Source organism: Sabethes cyaneus, chromosome 3 (assembly GCF_943734655.1).
Source record: "Sabethes cyaneus chromosome 3, idSabCyanKW18_F2, whole genome shotgun sequence".
In the NCBI taxonomy this organism is placed as follows: domain Eukaryota; kingdom Metazoa; phylum Arthropoda; class Insecta; order Diptera; family Culicidae; genus Sabethes; species Sabethes cyaneus.
This window is the reverse complement of record NC_071355.1, coordinates 239,410,091-239,438,054: the sequence shown is the minus strand read 5'-3', so window position 1 is coordinate 239,438,054 and position 27,964 is coordinate 239,410,091. Positions and strand designations below refer to the sequence as shown.

Below are 27,964 nucleotides of genomic sequence, written 5' to 3'. Positions count from 1 at the left end.
ATAGACTGGACCACGTTGGCTAATAGCCTTCGTTTGCTGCCATATACCGCAGAGCTATTAGACATCATACGAGACAATGCCGAAATAGCTGTGGAAGCCTTCTTGCAGGCATAGTCGACGTGGCTCCCGAACTTGAGCTTGTCGTCGACCATGACTCCCAGAAGTTTTAAGGACCGCGTTGACGAAATAGTGCAGTCCCCGACGCTGATCTTTGCTTGCTGTACCGACTTGCGGTTGTTCACCACGATAACCTCCGTTTTATGATGCGCTAGCTCCAGTTTCCTGGATCGCATCCAATCTTCAACAATGCTTATAGAGTGGGCAGCCGTCAACTCAACCTCTCTGATAGATTCACCATGGACTTCCAGGGTGATGTCATCCGCAAAGCCGACAATCACCACCCCTACCGGGAACTTTAGCTTCAACACCTCGTCATACATGACGTTCCACAACACCGGGCCCAGTATGGAACCTTGCGGAACCCCTGCGGTAATTGGAACGCACTTCTGACCCTCCTCCGTGTTGTAGCATAGCACACGATTCTGGAAATAATTTTCCTGGATCCTGTACAGCGACACCGGCACTTGGACGTTCCAAAGCGAGTTGGCTATGGAGTCCCAGCTAGCGCTATTAAACGCATTTCTCACGTCGAGCGTGACAACTGCGCAATAACGAATACCTGTCCTCTTGGGCTGGGTTGCCACCTCGGCTGTCTTAGTGACAGACAAGATGGCATCCACCGTAGATTTGCCTTTTCGGAAGCCGAATTGGTTCCTTGACAGACCGTTTGTACCCTCAGTGTACTGTACGAGTCTGTTAAGGATAACCCTTTCCAGCACCTTGCCGGCAGTATCGAGCAGACAGATCGGCCTATATGACGGGGGGATACTCGGAGGTTTTCCCGGCTTCGGCAATAGGACCAGATTCTGTCGTTTCCATCTGTCCGGGAAGTTGCCAGCTTCCAGGCATCTACTCATTACTGCCCCGAATAATTCGGGAGCCTCCAGAATAGCCGCTTTAAGGGCCATATTCGGGATTCCGTCTGGTCCCGGTGCCTTGCTCACCTTTAGGGATTTAGCGATCTCAATGAGTTCCTCGTTCGTAACCGTTACTTCCTCCCCGACCTCTAAACCACCGTCGCCCACGTTACTTTGGATGTTCGGCACGGAGACCGACCATCCTACGCTATGGACTGAGATACTGGAACGTCGGCCGTGGGACGACTCAGCGGCCTGAGGCCAGGGCCTTGGCTCGTGGCGCGGAAAGAGGCCCTCAATGATCCGCTCCAGCATCTCTGGCGATCTCTCTGCGGGTGCCATCACGCCCTTGGCCTTTGCAATTACGATCCTGTAGGCATCACCCCACGGGTTCGCAATGGCACTGGCACATAACCTTTCAAAGCAGGCTCGCTTGCTAGCTATTATCCCACTCTTAAGCGCTGCGCGTGCAGCAACTAGTGCTACTCGACATTCTGCTCTGCCCTCGTCCGAACGAGCTCTTTGCATAATTCTCCTTGCACGAAAGCAGGCTCCGCGGAGTTCCGCAATTTCTTCTGTCCACCAGTAAACCGGTAACCTACCATACCTAGGTCGGCTTTTCCTAAGCATGGTGGCGTCACACGCTCGCGACAGCACCTCAACCAAATGATCAGCGTTCGGATCGGGCATATCGCGATCACCGCACTCTCTTCGGATCGCTTCCACAAATACTTCAGGATCGAAGTATGATGTCTTCCACCCACGGGTGGTTGGAGTGTTGGCTCTACCCGCCGCCTGCCGCCTCGTTATCTGACCAACACCATAGCGGACCGCCTGATGGTCACTGTGAGTGTAGCCATTGTCTACCCTCCAGTCTCCTATCAGACCAGGGCTCCCGAATGTCACGTCGATAATAGACTCTGCACCATTCCTGCTGAAGGTACTTGTGGTGCCGACGTTGGCCAGGTCTACGTTGAGCTTTGCCAGAGCCTCAAGCAGAATCCGATCCCTATGGTTCGTGCGACGACTTCCCCACTCAACCGCCCAAGCGTTAAAGTCGCCCGCCACAACCACCGGCCTTAGACCAGTCAGCGCAACTGATACTTGGTCTACCATCCGCGTAAACTGCTCGATCGACCAACTCGGCGGAGCATAACAGCTGCAGTAGAACACTCCACCCACTTTGGCAACCGCAAATCCCTCGTCTGCAGTTGACACAACCTCTTGAACCGGGAACCTGCTTGTCGTCCATATAGCCGCCAACCCGGACCTATCCGAGACCCAGTTACCGTTTCCGGCAGGGATGCGGTATGGGTCCTAGATGATGGCAATGTCCGTCAACGACTCAGTAACTGCTTGGTATAACAGCTGCTGGGCCGCATGGCAGTGGTTCAAGTTTAGTTGCGTTACCTGCACTACGCCCGTGTTTTAGTCGCAGGCGCGCCTGCCGGGCACTTTGAGCCTCCTGTTGTGTGCTTAGCGTCCCGTTGGCCTGTACATATCAGGCACTTGGGCGGCGCCGAACAGTCCCTCGCTATATGGCCCGCACCGCCTCATCTTCTACACAGGTGGCCTCTGTCAGGCCCCTTACAGCTCCAGGACTTGTGCCCTCGCTCAAAGCACCGGAATTAAAGCAAAATTGTAATTGTGTGGTACATACATATAGTACCGGAATGTTGAATCTGAAAATACTGTCGATAATTGTAAGCAGTAGGCACCATACAATTGTCCTAGCGCTATCGCAACATCAGTATTCAGTCTAGATTTGAACCCTTTTGAACATCTTTTTAGATAATTTCATTTCTATAATGAAAAATTATTCGATTTCATATTAAAATGACTTAAACCGAGCTCTAGTAAAAAAATGATCAGCAATTCACAGAGGGATATTTGAAAAATTGTTAATTTTATCCCAAACAGATTAAAACAGGTCATCAAGAATGTAAATGGTCCCACAAGGTACTAGTTGAGCGAGAAAGGATATTTGTTTCAACTAATAGTTAACTGTCCGAATACTTTTTTGGCTGCATTTTTAGCCACTTCAAACTTTATGTACTCTATCTTCAAAACGGAAAGCTTTTCCCCGAATTTTTGTTGTGCATCTAAATATGCTTTAGTTAAACATTGTTTTAAAAAATATGTGGTTCCATTCTTTGCAAAAATACTGCGCAAAATTACTAAAAGAAAAATATATGCGCTGCTGTCCGAATACTTTTTTGGTTGACTGTATGTTGCAAGAATATATTACTCCTCATACGCAGCCAAGGTAAACTACCTGGACTTGCATCTAAGTTAAGGTAGTCTTTTAGTATTTCGAACAAATTTTTCATAATTAGAGGTACTTCCTCTATTCGCCGGAAACGATGAGAAAAAAATCATGACCCGTTATTATTTATCTATTGGAAACAATTATTCGTTTGATATTATGTAAATACTTTGTATTAAATCTAAAATAAATATGGCACACGATAATACTGATAACCGATAAATATAATTGATATAAAAAATACCTGTGCAACATTTTTTTTTTTTTATTATATTCAGCAGTCTGCTTACTTAGACTTACCAAAAAGCAGTGTTGGGCACCGCTAATTCGCTAATTCGCTAACCGACCAATCGAGAAACGCTAGTTGTACTTTATAATTTATACTCAGACTAGCCGAATTGTTGCTGGGCCATGATTCCAAATGAAGTGCCGCTGTTTATTTTAAAATTAATAAACTGTAAAGCATTTTATCCATTATAATAGGTTTTGATCTTAGGTAAATTAAGAAAAGCCATGTAATAAATGTAAATTACAAATAATTTGTACAGCGATAGATTACAATGCAAGTTATTGCGATATGTTTAAAAATAAACAGTAACTGTTAATTTGCAGTTTGCGATTAGTGATTAGCGAAATTTCCACGATTATCGAGCAAATTGTATCGGTTAGCGAATTAGCGAATTAGCGGTGCCCAACACTGCCAAAAAGTAAAAGTAAAAAAAAGTAACATTATTTTCCTCGTCCTGCAATGAATTTCAATAAAACTAAATATATGTTTTTGTGCTATTTGCGAAAAGTGCTTAGTTTTCACTAATGTGACAACCACTGAATCTAGCTTGATGTGTTATACGAGACAGAGAGACATCCAATATTGAATTCGCGACTAGTCTGATTACATTATTATTTAAGTCCAAATTCTAAGGGTAAAATCCCAACTACCAGTAGGCAGAGCTGTGCCGTCAGGAGATACCTACAGGATACCTTATTAGTGTGGCCATATAGCAAGCGCACACGTTGAGCTTTCAACGTGTCCCAAACATTCACGGTATAGTTATTGTAACCAGCAAACAGCAAACGTCCACTGACGGAAAAATCGACTGAATTCACACCGAAACATTGCTGAAAACTGCAACCTCCTTATCGGCACGTATATCAAACAAACGGCAAGTGCTATCATCTTTACGGGTACTGATGGCAGCACCGCTGGGATGAGGTTTAACACTATTAACATCCGACTGCTCTCACTCGAATGATTGATCTGCGTGTCCGGAACGCATATCCCAAATAAATGCCATCTTATCACAGCTGCCGGAAACGAATGTGTTCCCCTTTTCGTTCGGAGCCAAGTCTATTGAAGTTACGTCCCTGGTATGACCGTGGAATCTTTATAATAATTGTCCGGACTCGGCATCCCACAGAGCACAAGTCGAGTCTCCGCTTGCAGTCAAAATTTGATGATCTGAGTTAGGAAAAATGCAACAAGACATGTAGCTGGTGTGAGTTCCAACAGTTTTCGCGAAGAAATATCCTCCTCCATGGTAATTGGACAGACAGTAGCTTGCGCAGCCGAGGTTGCTGTTGTTTTTCGTTGGATGGCTTGCTGGAAAACGGAGACTAAAACACAAATAACGCTTCCTAGGCTGGTTTTAATGATAATAAAGCATTATTATCATTGGGCTGGTTTTACCAAGTACAGGCTGCCCGTCGGTTCCCACGGAAACCGGTTGTACGTTGTCGATTTGAGTAATTTGAGCCATTTTTCCACCGCTTTTTCGTAGCCGTTTTACTTAACTGATAGTTTTCATCTATCCGACTGACACAGCCATTCTGGAGCCCCCAGCGTAGCTATTTGTTGATTTGCCTGTTGCTCCTGTAGTTTTGCTGGTGCGAAAATTTGCGCTTATTAACAGTGGTTTATGCGGCTAGCTGATAATTTGTCACTTCATCATCAGCTACATCTCGTTCTCGCCTTCATAAATTGGGTCCTTCCCTGTTCCAGTCCTACCTGGATGGTAGCAATCGTTCCGGATTGTGCCTGGATTAATCCTTAACATGGGCCATTAACACTGACGGTGATTAGACTTTGGGTTTCGAAACGCTAATAAAGAACTTTGTAATATCACTAATTGTTTCATAATCTAATTTTTTCTACTTACCGGTATTTTCTCCATCGTGTTATCAGATAATATCCAAAATTCCAAATTATTTAATTTATTGTTCGTCACTGCGCGCTCTGGTAGAATTTCATTGCTATATAGCTTCCCACAGTTTCCGCATTGCGATGATTGCGCTGAACGCAGTTGTCAAAATTTCTTTGGGAATAAGGGATATTTTTTCTTGACCTGTTTTCTTTTCAGCAGCGTACCCCGCTTTAGAGCGAAGCGGTTTTTCACGCAATTTTACCATGACGACGACGGTTAACGGTTCAATGGAAAACGCTTCTGACCGACGTCCGAACCGTCACGTCGTCGTCGTCGTCAAGGTGATAATTACTCGCACCGTGTTGGCTTGATTCTGAGCCAATTTATGCTGTGACGTCTGCTGCATTAGTATGGAGTAGAATTTATTCTTAGGTGTGACTAAGCCAGAAAGTGACCAAAAAAGTTCGAGTCGGATTCAGTCTGTCTCACCATCATCTGCACCTATCTACACCTAAGTCGCATGAAGCAAAAGAGACAATGGTAGCATTATGCTCGCCACCGTTCGGCACGAACCTTATTACGGGGAAGTCAGAAGCCAAGCACACAAATTAAAGTAAATTCGCCCGAATCTGACCCACTTGGCACGCCGAGATGCCGCAAATTTTCCACCCAATCTGGCATTTACTCGATTATCAAGAGCCACACACTCGCCCATACAACCACACAGACTGAAGCCAAGTGCGCAGCAAAAGCCAAGTTGCCCAAGAGCTGTTTAAAGCAGATTACGAAAATTTCCCGAACCGAACCAATTGCAGCAGCAGCAGCAGCAGCCGGAGCAGCGACAGCGAGAGCCAGACTATGTGGCAGCATATGCTTGGAGCCAAAATTTAAGCCCTAAATAATCCCTACAAGTTTTCGCTGTGTAATAGTTTCAGTTTGGCGCAAAATAGTTTCCGTATGTTTGCCTGCACCGAGTTTCATTGTCGTCCGACCACCCTCACAACAGTTCCCCTTCCATTCGGTGTTCCACACGGTGAACCGCCACCCTCTGGTGCTGCTTTGTATGTCTGTTATTTGAACAATTTTACACTGACCATGTCAACTGATATTTATATCGATCGATGGCCAACGCTGCAGCTGGGTTTACCCCCCGTGCCCAAAGCGGTCCCCTTCCAGCCAACCATTTTCCCACCTCACAGGGCGACAATGCGGTGGCCGACAATAATCTGCAAATTTACGGCATTCCAGCCGCAGCATTTTTATTTTACCGTTTGGCGTTTCCTCCTTCACCGTCGTCGTGGTTGTTCGGCTAAACCTCAGGCCCTCCCACCTGGGGACCAGGTACACAATGTCCAATATTGTTTTCCTATTCGAAAACCGTTTGAGGCCTTTGGTTTACCTGTGAGCACCCGCTGAACTATCGCGCGCACTTTTCACCGTTGTCGGATGAAAATTGAATAAATTGAGATTAAATATTCGGAAAATAAAACTGACGTTAATGCCGTTGTAATGGCTTTCCGAGTGTCCAAGCCGAACCGAAGCGGTCCGCAGTAGGTCTGTCCCATGCGCCGGTACACACACACACACACAAACACAGATAGAAAAACACTCACGGTCAGCAGACGGGAAATAGGCGATGTTCTGGTTTAGCTTAGTGTTTTTTTTTTCTCGTTTTTCGCTTTTCTAGTCTTGTACCTATGTACAAAAACAGCTCACGAGAGGCTACTAGAAATGAAACAGTAGACTGTAGAATTTCTAGCCATCATAATTGCCGAGCTTTAGTATTTTGGAATTTTTATTCTCTTGCACACGCAAAAAATATACACATTTTTTGTGAGCAAAAATTGATTCGAAATTCCATGTTAGTTCCATGTGCCTCGCAGAGCACATAAAAATAATACTCGCAGAAAATATGTATCCGGCTCACAGATATCATTTAATGATCACATTGCAAACCGTTCACATGTGGGACACATAGAAATAGTCTTTAAAATTTTATTAAACTCAAAACTCATCTTAAATTCGCGAATCATACCCGCTCTTTTATCCAAGCAACCATCGACCAGCAGCGCAGCGCCCAAAACGTAACGAAACGTCACAGTTTATCACAAACCTCCGTTTTTGTACGGTCCTGTCTGGGTGTTTCCGGCGAATACGATACAAATATACAATTACGTTGATGGTCGTGATCCGCTCAGGATTCAATTCCCGCGGGAATCGATTCGGTAGTAAAATTCCTCGAAAACGGCGCAAAGTTGTAATTTTTTTTTCGTTCGTTCGCAGTGTTGCTTCCTGGCTGCGTGCAGAGGCTCGTAGTGGAAAGATAAGACGACAGATTAAAGTCAAGCGGGAAAATTCGGTCTTTCATTTTTTGTACCGTACCTAGATGATGTTGATGTGCTGGTATTTTTTGCCAGCAAATACAATTCCGGGAAAATAAAGATATTTCTATACATACTATTTGTATATTTTATCTCTTCAATTTATTTAAATGAAACTGTTTTAGGGAAGATTACGTGAGAACATTCCGTGTTACGTGTTATGACTACAAAATAAGAATAATAAAATAATGCGAAGAGTTAAGTTGAGAGTAAAACAAGCGGCTATACTTATTTAATCTCTTACAGATATTTTTTCCGGAAAAAACACAGAAGAGAAGGAGGAGACTTAATATACTCATGAGCTGAGGGATCCTGAAAATAAAATTTATATATTTTAATCCTAGAAATATTTCAAATTTTCAAATTATTTTTGTCGTAAGACTACGTCTTTGATTTGTATATTAGAGGTGCACTTTGAAAAAACAAAAAGAAAACATGTGGCGAAAAGTGGTTATAGTTTGCACGCTTATAACTCAGTCATCCCTCAATAGATTATAGAGATATTAGTATCAATCGATCGGAAATTTTTCTAAGAATCCATTACAATAAAGTAGATTACATGTTTCCCTAACGATCTTTGAAATAATTGAAAAATGTTAGGCATTGTCTTACTAAAAATCCACACTCTGTGATTGGTCGGAATAAGTATTGCTGATTTGTCGTAGCGATAATGATGTTTCCATATCACAAGCAGTACGGTTGGATACAACCGTACTTAAATATACACTCATCCCAGTTTTTACACTTGCATTTCATGGTTCTCGTTACATTTTTCCTTTGTTTTTATAAAAAAAGTTACAAAACTCATCCGTCCCATCAGGTCGAAGATTCATAACGACGTTATGGCTTATACTAATTGGATATCTGTGCTTGGGAAAAGCCCTCTCGTCCTAACAAAATTTCTTAGGACCGCTATAAACGTAGACCAATTTGATGTCAGTGCTAGGGAAAAGCACCAGAATAAGTCTCCAAGAAGTCCAAGCAAGATATCTTAGGACTGAAAGTGAACAGTTATAAAAAAGTGAGTGACCAACCGTTTGTTCGCTCGATTGTATCCGTATGCCGAAAGAATCTATATGTTGCTTTAATTGATGATATTTTAACTGTCATAATTTCAACCCTTTATTCATATGTTCGTATATTTGTCAACCTCTCGCAATGAATGGTGCTATATATAAACTATTCGCAAGAAAATAGACGAAAGTGAACTAGTAGTAAATGGTAACCCAGATTATTTATTTATTTTTTCTGTTCAACCATAAGTTATGCGTCCAATGCCAAATATTTTATGTTTTGAGCTAGATCCTTAAACCAGTTAACATTCGTTTCTAGCCAGTTACCTTAATTAAGTTGACTAGTGATACAGGTCACGCAAAAATTTTCAAAATGCGATATCGTTGCCAATAACCAGAAAAAGTGCGATTGTGACCTGATGAAACTCTTAGTGGAACTACAAACTCTAAGAAACGGACATAACTGATATTCAAAGCACGTGCATTTAGGAAATTTAAACTTGTCTTCTTGTATTAAATTTGTAGAAATATTTCAGAACATTTATTACAATACAGTAAATTAAAAATGTGCATGACAAACATTTGCAAAATGTCATCTGATGCGAAGAATGACAAATTGGATTATTGGAATATTAGATAGTCCAATATCCAATTTTGTTCTCCCGATTCTAACATTCCATATATGCACCTCACGCTTTCTACACTTTCTCCACTGCCCTTTGTTTCTACCGCCAAGCAGATTGGCATTTATCGCACACAGGTTAGAGTGCGATAGAACCAATGATAATAAAGCACAGGTTAAGCAGCTCGTATCTTACAGTAAACGCAATCAATGAGAGTGTTTTATTGCATAGCTTTCGGAAATCCAATTTTACAGGAGACGGAATTGTCGATTATTTTACAAAAGAAATTTTATTCACCCATTTTAATCCATCCAAGTGTTCTAATGTGCAGGGCATAAAGTGATTCAACATGAGAGTACATTACAATCACAACTTTTGTCAAAATATGCAACCCATTCAAGGTTCCGGTTTCCTGAAAATGTCCGCATATGACTGGAAATATTGCAAACTCCCCACAATATGAGTGGACAAATGAAAAGATTTAATAAGCAGAAGTCAAATATTGTGTTCCAACATATTTTTGAATGATCAAATCTCGGGTACTTTTTCATTTCGACGTATCTGCAAATGAGAGATTCTCTTAGTGTCTCCTCTCTTCCGCTTTTCAAGAGACGACACTCTGTGCTTTTCTTGATATGGAAGGCACTTTTGACAACACGTGCTTCGCTTCAATTAATACAGCTCTCCTTAACAACCGGTCCAGGAATCGACCAGATGACAATGAGCTGGATTCAAGCAATACTGTCAAGCAATCACAGCCTCATTGGAAGATACGTCGAACGCGGTTTTCAGTGCTCAAAGGATGCCCTCAAGGAGGAGTTCTCTCCCCTTTCCTTTGGTCACTGGTGGTCGACGCGCTTTTGTACAAGCTGTCACAACACGGCTATAAGCAGCCCAACAACGTCAATTCAAATCGTTGCTCAGCAATGAAACAATGAAACACCGCTTTGCTTCAAAACTGACTACAATCAGCGTCAATGAATCAGGTTTCACTTCATCATGACAAGCGGTTTTAAAGTTTTATTTGTACTTTTCAATCAAATATTCAGTAAAAAACTGGTAACTTGGAATCCAAATGGATTGAATTTAAGTAACATTTCCTGCAATGTAACGCATATTTCAGTCGTCGTCTCTTGAAACAGTCACCAACTTCAGCTGAAGCTTGCTTGAAACGTTCTGTTCAACAAATGAAACAAGTCGCTTCATGAATGCAACGAAGGTAAGAGAAAATCAGCTTCATTTATTTGTTTCGATGATGCCGGGCTCTGATTGTAAGATCAATGCGTACGCTGATGAAGTAGTACTCATCGTCAGAGGTAAATTTGACAGTGCTGTCAAGTCGTATGCAAGAAGCTTTAAATTCCTAAAGCTATTCCAAGGTTTTCACAAGAAGGGCTTAAGCACCCGCTAAAGCAGTCGTCATACCATTTACTAGGTGGAGGAGACATACCCTTACTCCTCCTATACAGAATGGCTTCAGACTAATCTTCAGCAACGAGGTTAAACATCTAAGTATTATCTTGATTCAAAAACTAAACTGGACTGCTCATCCGGACTATGTTTGGCTATCTGGGAACTATGGGAACAGAAGCCTTAATTAACCCTTTGATCATACAAACTGCAACCCGGGTTAAAATCCCAACCCCGCAGAAGTCACGAATAACATAAACTTTTAAAGTGACTATAATTAAACAAACAAACAAACAAACAAACAAACTATATGGAACAATGCAGGGTCCGTTCTTCCGTACGATCTGTTTCTTAACAGTCTTACAACAATCCAGCTCAACTCCTTCAATGCGTATGAGCAATTCGTAAACTGTGTACAGTAAGCGGGGCCAGATCACTCGAGACTGTTGTAGTAGCTTTTGCAACCCAGTGCCCTTCTGGAATACAATAATAAAAGAACTCGTGAGCAGTATAAATCACGCAAATCATTGACTGTGTGTGAGCAATATAAAACCTTAAGACTATGCGCGATTCGCTGTAAAAATTATGATAGAGTTAATGATTTTGAAAGGTTTTTCTAGACTCCAGTCCGACACTTAGGTCTACCTCCTAGATAACAGCCTAGATTACAACACACACACGTTCAAGATGAGACCCTTTGATCCTAAAAGTATACGATTGGAGTGTTGCTTCGACTAAAGGTGATGGTTGAGTATTTGGAAACACTGATACCGTGACCGCTCCTAATTCTGCGCAACTCCTAATTCTGCGCATTTTTCTTTATATAAGTATTTTTTAACATTGCGCATAACTATGATCATTGCGTTATTTTTTTTATAAATGTCTGTTGAATATTACGTCATTATTCACAAACGGGCCATAATATTTGAGAACGAAATAATTTAACGTCAAACAGATAGTATTTTATATGGCAGAAAACATCGTCGTTAGCACCAATGCTAAGATTATCCTTCTAGAAAATTAACAAATTTATGATCGAAAATCTTTGCAATCATCAAATTACCCAGCATGATTAGAAAGAATAATTAATTTTAGTCACGGTTTAGACAAAAAGAGTGATTGCATGCATTGCTTTCCTTAGAAAAATGCGATGCAATAATGCGCAGATTTAGGCACAGATTTTTTATTCATGTTCCAAATTCTGCGCAGTAATGTATCCTACGAAGAAATCGCGAAAGAACACGCAACCTCACCCAAATGGCTGAGGTATAGAGGCATGAAAATTCAAGTAGAATCTTTAACTTGCATTTATTGGAATCCTGTGCTGTGTCTCATGCAAATAAGAATTGGTAGTTGCTTGCAGACTTCAGCAAATCGCCCAACAAGGAACACTTTTAAATTCACTGTGCAACAGCTTGCAACCAAAATCACAAAACAAAAGTCGTTAAAAATATAAGGAATAGTAACAGTCGTAAGTAGGGTTGGGATACCGGGAGTACCGGAACCGGGAATACCGGTACTACCGCTTGATTTTCCAGTACCAAAATACCGGTACTGGCACAAGAGAAAACCGGTACTTTCGGTACTGATCAATTATGCAATTTTTCTAACATTCGGCCTTATAATCGAAGATAACAATTTTAAAATAATTTCTAAAACTACGCGCTATATTTGGATAAAGCTAGCGGATGAGTTACTACAACGATTTAACACCAGTAACGAGATTGAGGAAATTGTTGAGCGTTAGTTATTGGAATGAATATAGCTAGCTGATCATGAAGGAAAAAATAGAACGGACTTCAGACGCCTATAGCAGTTCAAGCTTTAAGTAGTGCTAATAGACCTGTATACCAAAACACTCTGCGGAATGAATTCGCTTCGATGTAACTCAAGGATTGAAGAGCAAGTATTGGACTATGCTTTTCGGTACCCTGTGTACAGCCTGTCCATCAGCGATACATTCTGAGAAAGCATTTTCAGCGTCTGGCAGATTCGCTTTCGCATGGTAAACAGTACGTTGAATATTCTGTGGATCTTAAAGTTGAATTTTGCAAGCTTCTCCTCTAGCAGCATACAACCGGGGGGTCGAGTTGTATCAAAAACGTGTCTCCACTGTACTTGGTCCTAGGCTACTTGTCACCAATTCATTGAGCTTCTCGAAGTCGGCCTCAACCTGGTCGTTGGGCCCCTCTATTCATGGTATCGGTGGGGTTTTTGAAAAGAACAGATTTCGGTGCACAGTCATCCGTCATCCTTGCAACATTGCCGACCCATCGTAGCCTCCCGGCTTTCGCCAGATGTCGTTTGGAATCACTCCAATTTTTGCATTCGCTAACTCTGTTCATTTTTACAAGCGCCCTATTCTCATAGGTTTTAGATGAGAACACAATTAGCGATTTTGAAAGTACCTGGGTGACTCCTGTTACCTAAGTGACCGTACAAATTAAATGGTAACTGCAAGGTGAGGTGAAGTGACTAAAGAATTGTACCTCAAATAAAAGTATTAGAAGATTTTTTAAAGAAGAAGGATTTTCTTTTTAAAGCTTTGGGTACTGGTACCAGTATCGGAATTACCGGTACTGATCCTTCCAGTACCGAAATACCGGTTCTCAAAAATCCTGTCGGTACTCCCAACCTTAGTCCAAAGTTACTTCCCTGTGGAACTTGCGAGCGATTGGCTAGCAACTTTACAAGGAGTTGTCGTTTTGTTAAATTACTCTCAAGGGGGCCTAGCACTTTTTCAATTCTAAAAAAAATCCAATTTTTCACTTTGGATAAGCCCCTGAGCGCCAAACCATAATACAGCATTCTATGTTTTTTCAATGATCTTCTTCAAGGAGCCCTAGGGGAGGAGGGAAGAGGTTCCCATGTAAAAAAGAAAATTGTTAAAATCAGTCTAAAGTACAATGTTTAGAGGGCCAAAAGACCGAATTGATTCGTATTTCGCATTATCGAGAAAAAAATGGTGCTAAAAGTACTAGAACCCCTTATACCAGCAGAAAAACTCCAACAGAAACACCCACGCGTTTGAGTTTGTTTTCGCAGCAGAATTTTGTGGTCAATATCGTCAAAAGCTGCGTAGTATTGAAATGAGGGGATTAGAAGGAAAGGGGTGTAAGTGACAAAATTGAAAAAATCGAGATAATGATAGGAAACGATACTTTTGAGCATGGTTTCATGCATGCTAGAAAATTCATGTCAAAATTTTACCGTTTAATGACTTTTTTAGAAACATGAAAAAAAGAGCAAAATAAAAGTTGGGTTTCGCTTGGAAGGAAAGGGGTGTAAGTGCATTATATAAGCAATTCCAACTCAACTAACAAAACGGTTTGTCTCGAATATTTTTTATTGGAATGAAATTTTGCTATATGTTGGATGCCATTCAAGGATTCATTTTCCATAAAACATAATTATTTTCGTCGAGAGTACCTTTTCAAAAGGGTGTATTTATTAAACCAGATTTTTTTTCAAAATATCGTATCTCGAAAACTACTTATATGTTAATGTTAATCACGTCAATGGAAAAGTTGTAGGAAATTAAGTGTATTTTCGGAAAATAATAAATACACTGACAAAAAACTTTGCAAAATCAAGACAAAAAATCATAAAACTGGAATTATCGCAACACATGTCAAATATTTTATTATAAAACGTGAATTTGTGCAACACATGACAAATATTTTATGAAGTTTTGCTCCTTCCGATGTGGGGTCATTGAAGGGGGGGGGGGAGAAAAATAAACAAAGAGGCTTCTTTAATCAAGCAAAACACCGTTTTCGGGGTTACATACAGTTTAAATCTATACCTATAAATAAGGATTTCTGTCTGTCTGTCTGTCTGTCTGTCTGTCCGTATGTTCCTTATAGAATCGAAAACTACTGAACCAATCGGCATGAAAATATGCATGTAGAGGTTTTTTGGGGCCAGGAAAGGTTTTAGTGATGGTTAGAAACCCCTCCCCCCATTAAGAGGGGAGGCTCCGATACAAATGAAACACAAATTTCTCCATAACTCGACAACTAATCAAGCAAATAGAACAAAATTTGGCATGTGGGTGTTTTAGGTGACAAGAATTTATTCTATGGTAAATTGAGACCCCTCCCCTCTTTATAAGGGGAATTATAACACCTCTCCTCTTTAAAAGGGGGGGCTTCCATACAAATTTCCTCAGAACTCGAGAACCAATCACGCAAATGGAACCAAATTTGGCATGTGAAGGTTTTCGAGGGCAATAATATTTTCTATAGTAAATTAGGACCCCTCCCCACTTTAAGAGGGGGGGCTCCTGTACCAAAGAAACACAATTTTCCTCATAACTCGAGAAGTAATTAAGCAAATGGAACCAAATTTGGCATGTGAGTGTTTTTGGAGACAAAAATTTTTTCTATGATGAATTGGGACCCCTACCCGTTTTAGGAGGGGGGGATCCTATACACATGAAATACAAATTTCCTCATAACTGAAGAACTAATCAAGCAAATGGAACAAAATTTAGCATGTGAAAAATTTCGAGGGCAAGAATATTTTCTATGGTGAATTAGGACCCCTCCCAACTTTAAGAGGGGGGGCTCCTATACAAACGAAATACAAATTACCTCATAACTCGAGAACTAATCAAGCAAATGGAACAAAATTTGGCATGTGGGTGTTTTTGGAGACATTATTTTTTTCTATGATGAATTGAAACCCCTCCCCACTTTAGGAAGGGGGGCTCCTATACAAAGGAAATGCAAATTTCCTCACAACTCGAGATTTAATCAAGCAAATGGAACCAAATTTGGCATGTGCCAGTTTTCTAGGACATGAATATATTCTATAGTGAATTAGAACCCCTCCCCACTTTAAGAGGGGGGGCTCCTATACAAACGAAATACAAATTTCCTGATAACTCGAGAACTAATCAAGCAAATGGAACCAAATTTGGCATGTGAAAGTTTTCGAGCGCAAGAATATTTTCTATGGTGAATTGGGACCACTCCCAACTTTAAGAGGGGGGGCTCCTATACAAACGAAATACAAATTTCCTCATAACTCGAGAACTAATCACGCAAATGGAACCAAATTTGGCACGTGGGTGTTTTTGGAGACAAAAATTTTTTCTATGATGGATCGGGACCCCTACCTACTTTAGGAGGGGGGGCTCCTATACAAATGAAATTCAAATTTCCTCATAACTCGAGAACTAATCAAGCAAATAGAACCAAATTGGGCATGTGGAGGTTTTTGGAGGCAAAAATATTTTCTATGGTGAATTAGGACCCCTCCCAACTTTAAGAGGGGGTGCTTCTACACAAATGAAATACAAATTTCCTCATAATTCGAGAACTAATCAAGCAAATGGAACCATATTTGGCATGTGGGTGTTTTTGGAGGCAACCATTTTTTCTATGATGAATTAGGACCCCTTACCTTTTTAAGAGGGGGGGCTCTCATACAAACGAAATACAAATTTCCTCATAACTCTAGAACTAATCAAGCAAATGGAACCAAATTTATCATGTGGGTGTTTTTGTAGGCAAGAATATTTTCTATGGTATATTTTCTATGGATTTCCCAACTTTAAGAGGGGGGGGGGGGCTCCTATACAAATGAAAAACAAATTTCCTCATAACTCGAGAACTAATCAAGCAAATGGAACCAAATTTGACATGTAAGTGGTTTTGGACGCAAGATTTTTTTGTATGGTGAATTGAGACCCCTCTCTACTTTAGAAAGCGAGTTATGGCCCATCTCCCCTTTAAGAGGGTGGGCTTCCATACAAATGAAATGCAAATTTCCTCTTATCTCGAGAACTAATCAATCGAATGGAACCAAATTTGGCATGTGGGAGTTTTAGATGGCAGAAGTTTTTTCTATGGTGAATTACGACCCCTTCCCCTTTTAAGAGGGGAGCTCCCATACAAATGAAATTCAAATTTCCTTATAACTTGAGAACTAATCAAGCAAATGGAACCAAATTTGGCATGTGGGAGATTTTGGAGTCTTGAATTTATTTTACGATAGTTAGAGACCTCTCACCCCTGTGGTAGGGGGATGTGGACTCTCATACAAATAAAACAGAAATTTTTGCGAAACTCAAAAACTAATCGAACTCGAGAAATTCGAGACTCTTCCATAAAACATTAGTCAATACAAGACCACAAAAACTATCTATAGTAACACTAGATCATTCAGGACGAGACGGTCGCGAGTGTTGCCGGTGACCCGCCGTCGGAAGCGCCGCCCACTGGGGGGCTTGCAAAACTTGAGATTGTGACAAAGATCATCCGAGATTCATGATTTATGTACAACACAGGTTAATTTGTGGCAATACGAAGTTTGTCGGGTCAGCTAGTTCTAGATAAATCTCGTCTAATAACGTTTCCGTTTTCGAAAAAAAACAATAAGATCATGAGCTATAACCCAGGCAACAATGTGAGTTTTATTATACTGTTATGGCGGTTTTAATGACCAATTTTGGTCTTAAATGCCATCATAAGATTGTAATAAAACCCAAATTGTTACTTGGGAAGGCAACTACAAGAAGGAGATATATAAAAATTCCGAACTATTTTCTAAATCATGTTAAAAATGCAAGTCACTTTAACAACATTTTCGAAGAGCGCAACATTCTAGAGAGTCAGTAGCGCAAGATACAGTACACACAAATATTCTACATGCTGGCGCCACGTAGCGAGGCAATTCTATACTATTTTCCATACTATCTACAAAGCTGCTATTCTGGTTACTTGTATCATAATATATAACATGTACGCTAGCGCCAACCGATGAGAAAATTCTGAACTATTTTCCATACCATCTTGAAGATGATAGTCACTTGAGTAAACTTCTCGAAAATCACTACTTTCTAAGTAATCAGTAGCGTAAGTAACAGCCCATACAGTAATTTTACCTATTCGGTAACGTCACATAGTGAGACAATTCTGCACTATTTTCTATACCATCTGCAAGGCTGCTATTACTCGAACAACTTTCCCTTAGAAAATAATATCTCATGTTGCACGGATTATAAGCTATAGCAAATAAAACGAGGCAGCATATACACTAGCGCCGCACGTTGAGAATATTCTGAACTATTTTCAGTGCCATCTTCGAGATGACAGTCATTTGAATAAGCTTTCCGAAGACTGCAACTTTCTAAATTGTCAGTAGCGTAAGATACAGCCTATACAAAAATATTACATATGCACTAGGGCCACGTAGCGAGAAAATCCTGAACTACTACCGCCTGCCCGCTAACCTACCTTTCAATAAAGCTGATGGTAATATGATTCCAAGATATGCACTTGCATCCTTTTTACTCCAAGTAGTAATTCGTTATAACCGCTTGGAATGAAAGGGGTACAAGTGCAAAACTTAGAAGGAAAGGAGTGTAAGTGCAAATAACATTTTCAAAAATGTCTTATAAATCCCGAAAATCAAAATGCTTTTCCAAGATTTCAATAGAAATTAATAAAGTGAAGTTAACAGAACCATAGTGCGTGATTAGTTTTGTATTATATAATCTGACGAATTTTCTAGATGATGTTAACTTTAGATACGATTTTCTCGAAATTTACTTTTTGTCACTTACACCCCTGTCCTTCTGAGCCACTCAAATGAGCAACGTCATCAATCTGCCGAAGGCAAAATCAACAGAACTACGTTCTTCTTCAACTTCTGTCAGAGAACTGCCCAATATTTCTCAATTGGATGGGATTGAAGGCTGTTGGGTGGATTGATGATCTTTTCTAACCAATCTAGCCGTTGTCTCGATACCACTACATAGTAGTCCAAAAGGGTGAAAAGTGGAACTTTTTCCCTAGCGTATTTTGCTTTCATTTTATCATTTATGGTCTTCAGCACTTTTGTTCGCATGAATATCTCCCTTAATCTAAAACTGTCAAAAGTTAGTCATCGCTTACTATAATGAAAATAAAACAAATAACTTTTTTGTGCTAGAAAATATAGACATAGTTTCTTCGGTAAAGTTGTAAATATTGTAAAAACAAGCAACTTTGCTGAAGTAAATAAATTTCTATCTTTATCGAGTGCTGAACTATAGGGAATATTCTTAAACACTTCTTTAAAAATTAGTTTTTCATTCTTAGCTTTTGTTAGTTGAATTTTAAAAGATTACAATGTTCTAGGTAATTATCGAAGCTCTCAAAACACACGTTTCTGCAGAGGACCACAAGTCTCTAGGACCTTTACTTGCTGAGTTATCGCATATTCAAGCTTTAAATTTTCGTAGCTTCACGAGCCTATGGGGTAAAATAGGGCAAGTGGATTTATGAAATCAATGCTTCATTTTCAAGCTTAAGTCGAGTACCATAAACTTTTATGGGTTCCGTTTATGCCCAACCACCCAAATGAGAGTACGGCAAGCATACGTTTTATGTGTTTCGCGTTCGCTAAAGGCTCGATACACGTCCATTTTTTTTTGTGTTCGTAGATAGATGCATGGTTTCTTCGGCAAAGTTATAGAAAATATAAAGACAAACAATTTTGCAAAAGAAATGACATCTCTATCTCTATCGAGTGCAGAGCTATAGAGGATTTTATATGGAAATTCTTTAAAAATAAATTTTCCATATTTAGCGTATGTCGGTTGCATTTTACAAGAGTATATGGTTCTAGGCGATTATTGAAAGACTCAAAACACATGTTTTGCAGAAGGTTGCAAATCTCTAGGACCTTTCTTTATTAAGTTATCGCTTATTTGAGCTTTATTTTTCCCTAATTTCACGAGCGAAAAAGGATAACTTTGTAAGGAATGGTCCTAGAGATTTGCAATCTTCTGGCAAAACGTGTATTTTGAGTCCTTCAATAATCGCCTAGAACCATATATTCCTGTAAAATGCAACCGACATACGCTAAATATGGAAAATTTATTTTTAAAGAATTTCCAAACAAAATGCTCTATAGCTCCGCACTCGATAGAGATAGAAATATCATTTCTATCTACGAACACAAAAAATGGACGTGTATCGAGCCTTTAGTGAACGCAAAACACAGAAAACCTATGCTTGCCGTACTCTCATTTGGGTGGTTGGGCACAAACGGAACCCATACAAGTTTATGGTACTCGACTTAAGCTTAAAAATGAAGCATTGATTTCATAAATCCACTTGCCCCATTTTACCCCATAGGCTACGCAAAATTAAAGCTTGAATATGCGATAACTCACCAAGTAAAGGACCAAGAGATTTGTGGTCCTCTGCAAAAACGTGTGTTTTGAGAGCTTCGATAATTACCTAGAACATTGTACATTTTACATTGTATTCTTGTAAAATGCAACTAACAAAAGCTAAGAATGAAAAAGTAATTTTTAAAGAAATTTCAAAGAATATTCCCTGTAGTTTAGCACTCGATAAAGAGAGAAAATTTTTTCTTCGGCAAAGTTGCTTGTTTTTACAATATTTACAACTTTGCCGAAGAAACTATGTCTATATTTCCTATCACTAAAAAGTTATTTTCTTTATTTTCATTATAGTAAGCAATGACTAACTTTTGACAGTTTTAGATTGACATACGAACAAAAGTGCTGAAGACCACAAATGATAAAAGGAAAGCAAAAAACACTAGGAAAAAAGTTCCTCTTTTCGCCCTTTTGGACCACTGTGCACTAAAGTACTTCTCCGCTGTAGTTGCACCTAGCTAAATGAAAGTACATTTTAGAACCCATTGTCTTGTTTGTCACGAAAAGCTGGCTTTTTCTGTCCGCTGAAGAAAAATTTACCATGTCAGATCATAAGCTTTCTTTCGAATTAACCGGCAAAAACGAATTTATACTTGCTAGAGTCATCACCCCGACCTTTATTCCGGAAAGCTGCCCATAATCCTTCTCTACGTGCGTTTCGTCGTCCATGAGGATGCATGCTTCGTACTTCGTAGGTATCTCATTGTACAACTTCTGGGCACGTCTTTTGGAAAGGAATGGATTGAAATACTCGCAGGCGAGGCCTTCTGTCGGCGCTTACGCTGGCATTGAATTTCATGGCGATATCGTAATGAAACAGCCCTGTGTTTACCTCAATCGAAAATGGGATTCATTAGTACATATTACACATACATATTATAATTATATTATAAATTTCTTGCGGCTTTAGTAATTCGAGTCACCTTTGTAAATATTTTTTGAGAGGAATATAAAACTCAAACTGTTACTTAAGCTTCGAAACAAAACGAGTCAATAGCCCATCGACATTGCAAAACTTTATAGGCTTGTCTGATTTTTTCCAAAATCTGGATCCGCTTGCATACCAATTCAAACAAAAAAGTAGACAAGAAAAATAACTCTCAGAACAATGCATATCATTTTCCTTCCACTAAACAGTTTTCAAAGAGATTTTCTTGTCTTTGCGAAAACGTAAACCAACTAAGAAGCAAAAAACGCCACTCCCGCCTAGAACATCAGCATACCTCGCCTACTTTGGCCGGCAGGGAAAAAAGGTCGGCAAGGAGTGTGTACCGTAAGCCCGCGCGCCCTCGCTGCACAAACGGGCTCATTGTGGTTCGCTCGATGTTTACGGTGTGAAATCCTAAGATTTAGCTACACCACAGCGCATACTTTGAATTTTGTTTGTTTACCGAAAGATTGCAGTTTGCGGTGGATTTATGCGATGCTTCACACACGTGACATCCCTTCGGTTTGCCTTCCGTCCGTCGCACCGCGCCGCGCCGGAATGCTCGTCGCTACCTACCACATGTGTTCGAGTCGAGCGGCACGCGAACGTTTTGGTCCCGAGATTCCGATGCATTTCTTTTTTGTCTCTCCATTTTCCAAGCTGCCGCTACCGCGGCGTGGCAACCTGGCCCACAGTACTGGGCGGGAGTTTCACTCCCGCGAGCTGTTGTAATCTGTCTGCTTTCGCACATTGTTTATGGCTTTAGCTTTGTTTATTTGACGCCAAGAGCGTGACTCTGAATTCATTGAAACAATAAATTAGCCCTGATTACTCAATATTTTGTCTGACCGCGAGATCACAGTAACATTACGACTCAATTTCGATGGAAGCTACACCTAATGCATTTAGAGATGAGTTCGCATTAATCTTGCCGGTTGTTACAACAAAGCGTCACGTGTCAAAAATAAAGTCTCTTTTTTGTTTGTGGGAAACCAATAAAAATCATCATCAGAGCCGCGTTAAGTTGTCCTTTCCATTAATCAAATTGAAACTGGTTTGTGCGGTTTCGGAAGTGTTGCAAACCGCAGCACAGAATAAAAAAGTTAAACTCACTTCAACGTACTCAGTCAGTATCGCACCACACACTCAATGACTCACTCCTGCTGCTGTTGTGGAGAAAAATTTTTAATTACACCCATTTCTATTAACTTTTATCGCCAATCAGCCGACGATGTGTGTCATAATACAACACACAAACACACGCATCATAACTGATAATGACAAGTCAGCTGCCGCACCGTCACGTCAGGCCAGGCGCAGGCAGCAGGACTCAGTTGGCCACGGAAAACGCGTGCACGGGCATGGGCGAAAACTTGCCCGACCCGACCAAAGTGCACTGTGTGACAGAGGCATCTAACAGCTGTCGACTCGTTATCATAATAGGATGCATGTGCGAGTCATGTTCGTCGAGGCCCGAAGGCTCGGACCCGTGCCGTGTGTGTGCTCCGTGCTCCTATCCAAATATCATTCATTTTGACATTCCATTCCTTCCCTCGATTGCAGTCGCCCAGTCGATGGCGATGGCTTGATGCGAGGGTGCGAGAGAAGCACCACCGTAAAATGAGGCTGAGGGAGGAACGCAGCGCCAGCGCAGCGCCTAAATGCACATACATATAGGTTAGGGTAGTTAGGTAGGTTGGTAGAAAATAAAGCCGAAGGATAATAGGGGTCACTTTAAATTAGATTCGCCCTGGGAGTCGTTTGACCAGCACAGACAAGGCAAAGCACGTGGGGGTCAATTTCACGGCCTGCTATACATTATGACGCATTATAATGAGGTTCAAAACTCTCCGCTTTGCGTTGGAGGGTTCGCCGATCCGACGCTAATTCTATCCTAATTTTTTATTACACTTTTATCTCTTCCTGTCGTCGAAAGTTTATTATTATGCGATAACCAAATGGATCAGCGGGTGCGGGTGCACGTTTTGTCCGAACGCACGATTTGTCAGACGGACGGAAGAGTGGGCCGGATTTTAACATCTATTTTAATCGTATTGAAAATCGTACGAAACACAACGCACAGTATTTGTTTGAGCACGATAAAATCGTGCACATTTATCTAATCTATAACGCACAAACGATGCTGAATTATTCATCTTACCAAATCGGTTTTCCGCTTTCCCATTGTAGAAACGGCCTTCGGAATCAAACTGACGGAGGTTCGAGTGCCGAAGCACACCATCAAGGATCATCCGGTGCGGCTCGAGTGCCATTACGAAATGGAAGGCGAAGCGCTCTATGCGGTCAAGTGGTACAAGGACGGCAACGAATTCTATCGCTACGTGCCAAGAGATAATCCACCGGCCCAGGTTTTTCCACTCAGTGGAATCAACGTCGATGTAAGTTATCCATTCAACCCAATCTTTTCTCAGCCAGCCATCCAACATCCAACATCCAAACATCGACCAGATGAAATTGATGACTGTGATAATGAGGGAAAATCTTTCTCTTTTCTTCTCTCATTTCCAATTTCCGCCCGCTGGCGCTGGCAAACTGGCAACACGCTGCTACTGCTCTGCTCTGCTGTAGGTGCAAAACTCTACCAACGACCAAGTGGTGCTGGATCCAATCGAGCTGTCCTCCAGCGGGAAGTACCGGTGTGAAGTGTCTGCTGAAGCTCCGTCCTTCCAGACCGTGTCCGACCACGGCGATATGACTGTCGTAGGTGAGTGCCTATTTGAAGAGGAAATGCAAACAACTTTTCCGACAGTAACGAACTTCCGTTCTCCTCCCTTCGAACACATGCAGTGCTTCCGGACGAGGATCCGCATATAACCGGCGGCAAACCGCGCTACCAGATCGGTGACTATGTGCGAGTTAACTGCACTTCCGGCCGGTCCAAGCCGGCGGTGCATTTGACCTGGTATATCAACAGCGAACCGGTTGATCCGGCCCTGATCCGACAGTACGAGCCCGTCGTGTCCGGTCCGGACCGGCTGGAAACGTCCATCCTGGGGCTGGAATTTCGCGTCAAACCAAAACATTTCAAACGAGGCGATATGAAGCTTAAGGTGAGAAGATGACCCATTTTTCTCCTCTGTTCTCGTATGCAAATCCTGGCCGCCGCCACCGCCGCCATGCCGTGTAAAAGGTAGAACAAGAAATTAATTTTCCCTCTTTTGCTTTGTTTCATTATTATCCACCCGCAATCCGGCGGTTAGTGCCTCGCTACGATCTCAACCGTGTACTGGAAAAGTAACGAGGAAAGCGTCGAAGGGGACAAACCGCAGAAGGCACCGATGCTCGAGTCGCGGAAGGCCGTCTCCTCCAACACTCGGGCGGACCGAGTTCAAGGTTGGTACCCCCCCTTTGCTAGAAGTATTCTCGCATGTAGTAGAGACTGAACACAGATATGTACTTACCTAGATGAAGCTGAAAAGGTTAGCCGGAGGGAACCGGGCGGGGATCAGGGCAGGATTATGCTATAATGAAATTCTGTCGATTGCTTGATATTTTTAGGATAATGAATTTCCTTCCGGCTCTAAGTCGAAAACGGAAACTCGAGCAGTTTTCGCAATTCGGTGTCCTTTAAAAGATGTCGGCAGAATGGATACCTTTCGGGGTTTGGCTTGTAAATAAACTGCCGTGTAAAAGGAACCTGACTTGAAATATTCGAAATGTTGTGTGTCATTATTTTTTGCCTTCAAGAATTTGATTAATTTTATTGCTCAGCTCTGTGAAAATTCAGCAATAATTTTATTATTGAGTATAGAATAGTTAAATGACACAAAACTGGATGGACTAATTGTTACTATTTACATATAGTGAAGTGAAGAAGAAGTAGAAGTTTTACAGAAAACAAATAGATGTAAACAGGGTATGCTCGACAGACTTACCAGTTGGTACCGACTAACACGTCTTGTGATCAGTATAGCGAAGTGCAGTGTGATTTATTGTCGGCATTTGAAGAATCCTGTTCGATTCTACTATTCCGTCGACGGGGCTGTTCGGATCTAGGCGTTCTGTTAAATTAGCGACTGACTTATAAAATGCACTACTCATCTATTGTAGTGAAGCCCACCACCAACTTGGTTTTATTTCGAAAGTTTCTGCTGACTTCACCGATCCACTGTGTCTTCGCGCATTGTGTATAGACACCGATTGGCAGGCACTAGAAGATCGACGGAACACCAACCAAGCTATTTTCGGTGCAAAAAACTTACGATCTGAGATTGACAGTTCCGCATAGCTTAGTCAACAACACATTTATGCACCACAACATATTCTAAGCCGGGGACAATGGCTACGGTAACCTCCTAGAAACACTGTGTACGGCAACAATAACTCTATGATTAGAGTGAACAGACGATTCCAAGAGGCGTATCACTTTCTTGATTTCAACGTGTCCACAAAAGCCTTTCGTCGACGTATTCGTAGACACTTATGATATTTTATATTTGTTACTTTAGATCATTCAAACCACAGGTAGTCAGATGATTTTTAATACAATAAACAAGATAAACAAGTTAAACATGATCTCACGTTTGGTCATGTTACCCTTGCTTCCGATGGGGGGAAGCTTGCCTAAGAAATCGGCGAAATCGGACAGTGGGAATGTCTATAAAATACCACAATACCCGGCAGCAGTTCAGTTAAAGCGAGTAGTGCCGCTTTATGCAAAGTTAACATTCTTCCTTCACACTGAATTTTGTATGTATCAACAGTGGAGTGGAGCAAGAGGCCTCTTGCCAGCACAAGTTTCTGAGGATGAAGCCTCTTGTCCATAAGTAAATTATAGCTAGTCTCCACACTTCCTGGTTCTAGAGAGCGAAAGCAGTAAAAAGAACAGTGGAGGAGAAAAATCCACAATCAATCCACAGCGATACTGCAAAAAGAATGAAGAGCGAAATATATAAAAATCTACCTAGACGATATCACAATAAATCAAAATAGGGGGATTAGGGGCATAATGAGCACACGGTGCGAAATGGGCACCCCTCTTCTCTTCTCTACTCGAACTGTTTTCAAGTTCGAAAACAGACACTGAGGAAGCCTGCAAGTGATAGGTGAAATACGTATCTGTCGTGAATAAAATACACATAGTAGAATTAAATTGGATAAGTTTTCTTCTTTTTTATTTTTAGGTTTCGTATTCTACTAAGACGCTCCAAAAACTTCAGTCAACTAAAGTATCTATTTTTCAAAACAAAAGAGATCTTTCCTTTTAAAACACGGAGATATAATAAAAAACTTAATGTGGTTCTTAAACGATAAAAAACATAATTTTGGAGCACTGCCAAATAAGCTTTTACAATCATTTAAACATTTTAATCAATTATGTGCACACTGCAACATGATGTATACATTGTACCTCAAGTTTCACCTTAGCTGAAGTTTCGATTTTTTACTATGATTAATGTTAGAACCCGTTTTTAGTTTAACTAATTGACTAGGGGCGAGATGAGCACTTCTATGTGGGGTGAAACAAGCACATTATGTCGAATAAACTAATCTCAAATTTATCTCAGTAGGCTTGTTAATTTTCTTGTTCATCTCGTCAGTGCTTGTTTGTAGTGATGGTGCGTACATATAAAAGGAAGTCCGGAAGACAGACTTGGCCAAAAATGGCCCTCCAAGCGGTCTTGACCACTGTAAGGCGAGACGGGACATCCACGAAACAAGCCGCCAAGCACCACGGGATTCCACGACAGACGCTATCCCCGTATGTGAAGAGATATGAAGCTGCAAAATCGGGGCCGGAGGTGTTCCAAATCGGTTCTTTTAAGACCGTTTTCACTCCTGCTGAAGAACAAGTGCTAGTGAACCATATTTTAGAAATGGAGGTTCGATGGTACGGTATTAGGGTATGTTGCTGCTTCGTCGTAATTGCATCTTCCCGTCCTTATCAAACACAAATTATTAAAAATATCAGCATATTTATGACATACAATGCAAAACTAGTTATTCCATAATATTTTAGTTATCATTAAAGAAGTCCTACCAGCCAAATTTCCTACTTTTTGTCGTGCGACGAAGAAGAAAATATCGACTAATCGTTTTAATTTCCGTCATTCATAAATGTAAATATTACACTCAAGGTATTGTCGTTATTCTACAGCCAGGGAAACTTGCCTGACCTACAGAAATTTTACAGAATAACATTTGTCATGCCGTCCTACACAAATACATGCGCGTTAGCTTCGTAAACATTGTTGTGATTTTTAGTTCGGACGATGAAAACTTTTGATGGACGGATTTTAAAACGGTACGACGAATTTTAGAAATAAAGTCAGTTGCGTAATTTCAATAATATGCTTTATTAATCGCTTTTCAGTGATTTCAAAGTTCACGGATCGGAAGTCAAGTGTGTTTTAGTCAAATCAGCACAAGAACTTTTGCAGTATTCATTAAATTCATCCAACAAATGATTAAAATTAGAATGGCTTTACTTACTACGATGGGAATTAGAAATAAACCTTACTACCCGTGAAATCAGAAGCCTTGCATGTTAGCTGGGGAAGAAAAATGGAAAAGTCCATGTCTTCAACACCAAAATACAGCTAGCTGGTTGGGATGGGCTGCGTGGCTTCCGAAAGCGTCATCCGGAACTTTCCTTGCGTGCTCCAGAGGCAACCTCTGCGACTCGATTGCAAGGCTTCAACCGGGTAGCGGTCAATAATGTGTAATATGTGTTTATGTGCTTGTTGTACTTGTATACACCTCCCAGGCAAGTGTTTATAAGGGTGCTCATTTTACCCCACACACTGACTGATTGATAGAATTTGAAGCTTGACTTTAACTTACAATTTTCAAGATTATACAGTTATTTTGGAACTTGCAAACAGTATGCCTTAATAATCGATACCAAATTTATGTTTTGCATTGATGACACTTTTAAGTTTTACAAATATATCATTGAGCTTCGCAAAACTACAGTCAAATTTTTCATTCTTTAATTTAAAACTAATTTTTTTTCATATGAGTCTTATTTTTTCTTTATTTCTGAGCTTTTATTTACAGTCATATTGCTTCTTTAATATATGA

The 27,964-nt window shown here is 40.8% G+C and overlaps 1 protein-coding gene and 1 pseudogene across 1 annotated transcript; one reads left to right on the top strand and one right to left on the bottom strand.

Annotated features, from left to right (window-relative positions):
* Positions 1-4,147: 4,147 nt before the first annotated feature.
* On the bottom strand, positions 4,148-5,414 carry LOC128740955 (guanine nucleotide-binding protein subunit beta-5-like; annotated as a pseudogene).
* Positions 5,415-10,656: 5,242 nt separating this feature from the next.
* Positions 10,657-24,408, top strand: LOC128740954 (uncharacterized). Its single transcript, XM_053836531.1, has 6 exons — positions 10,657-10,717; positions 23,111-23,319; positions 23,510-23,645; positions 23,729-23,991; positions 24,142-24,274; positions 24,347-24,408. Exons 1-6 carry the CDS (start codon positions 10,657-10,659, stop codon positions 24,406-24,408), a joined length of 864 nt encoding a protein of 287 aa, XP_053692506.1.
* Positions 24,409-27,964: the final 3,556 nt, after the last annotated feature.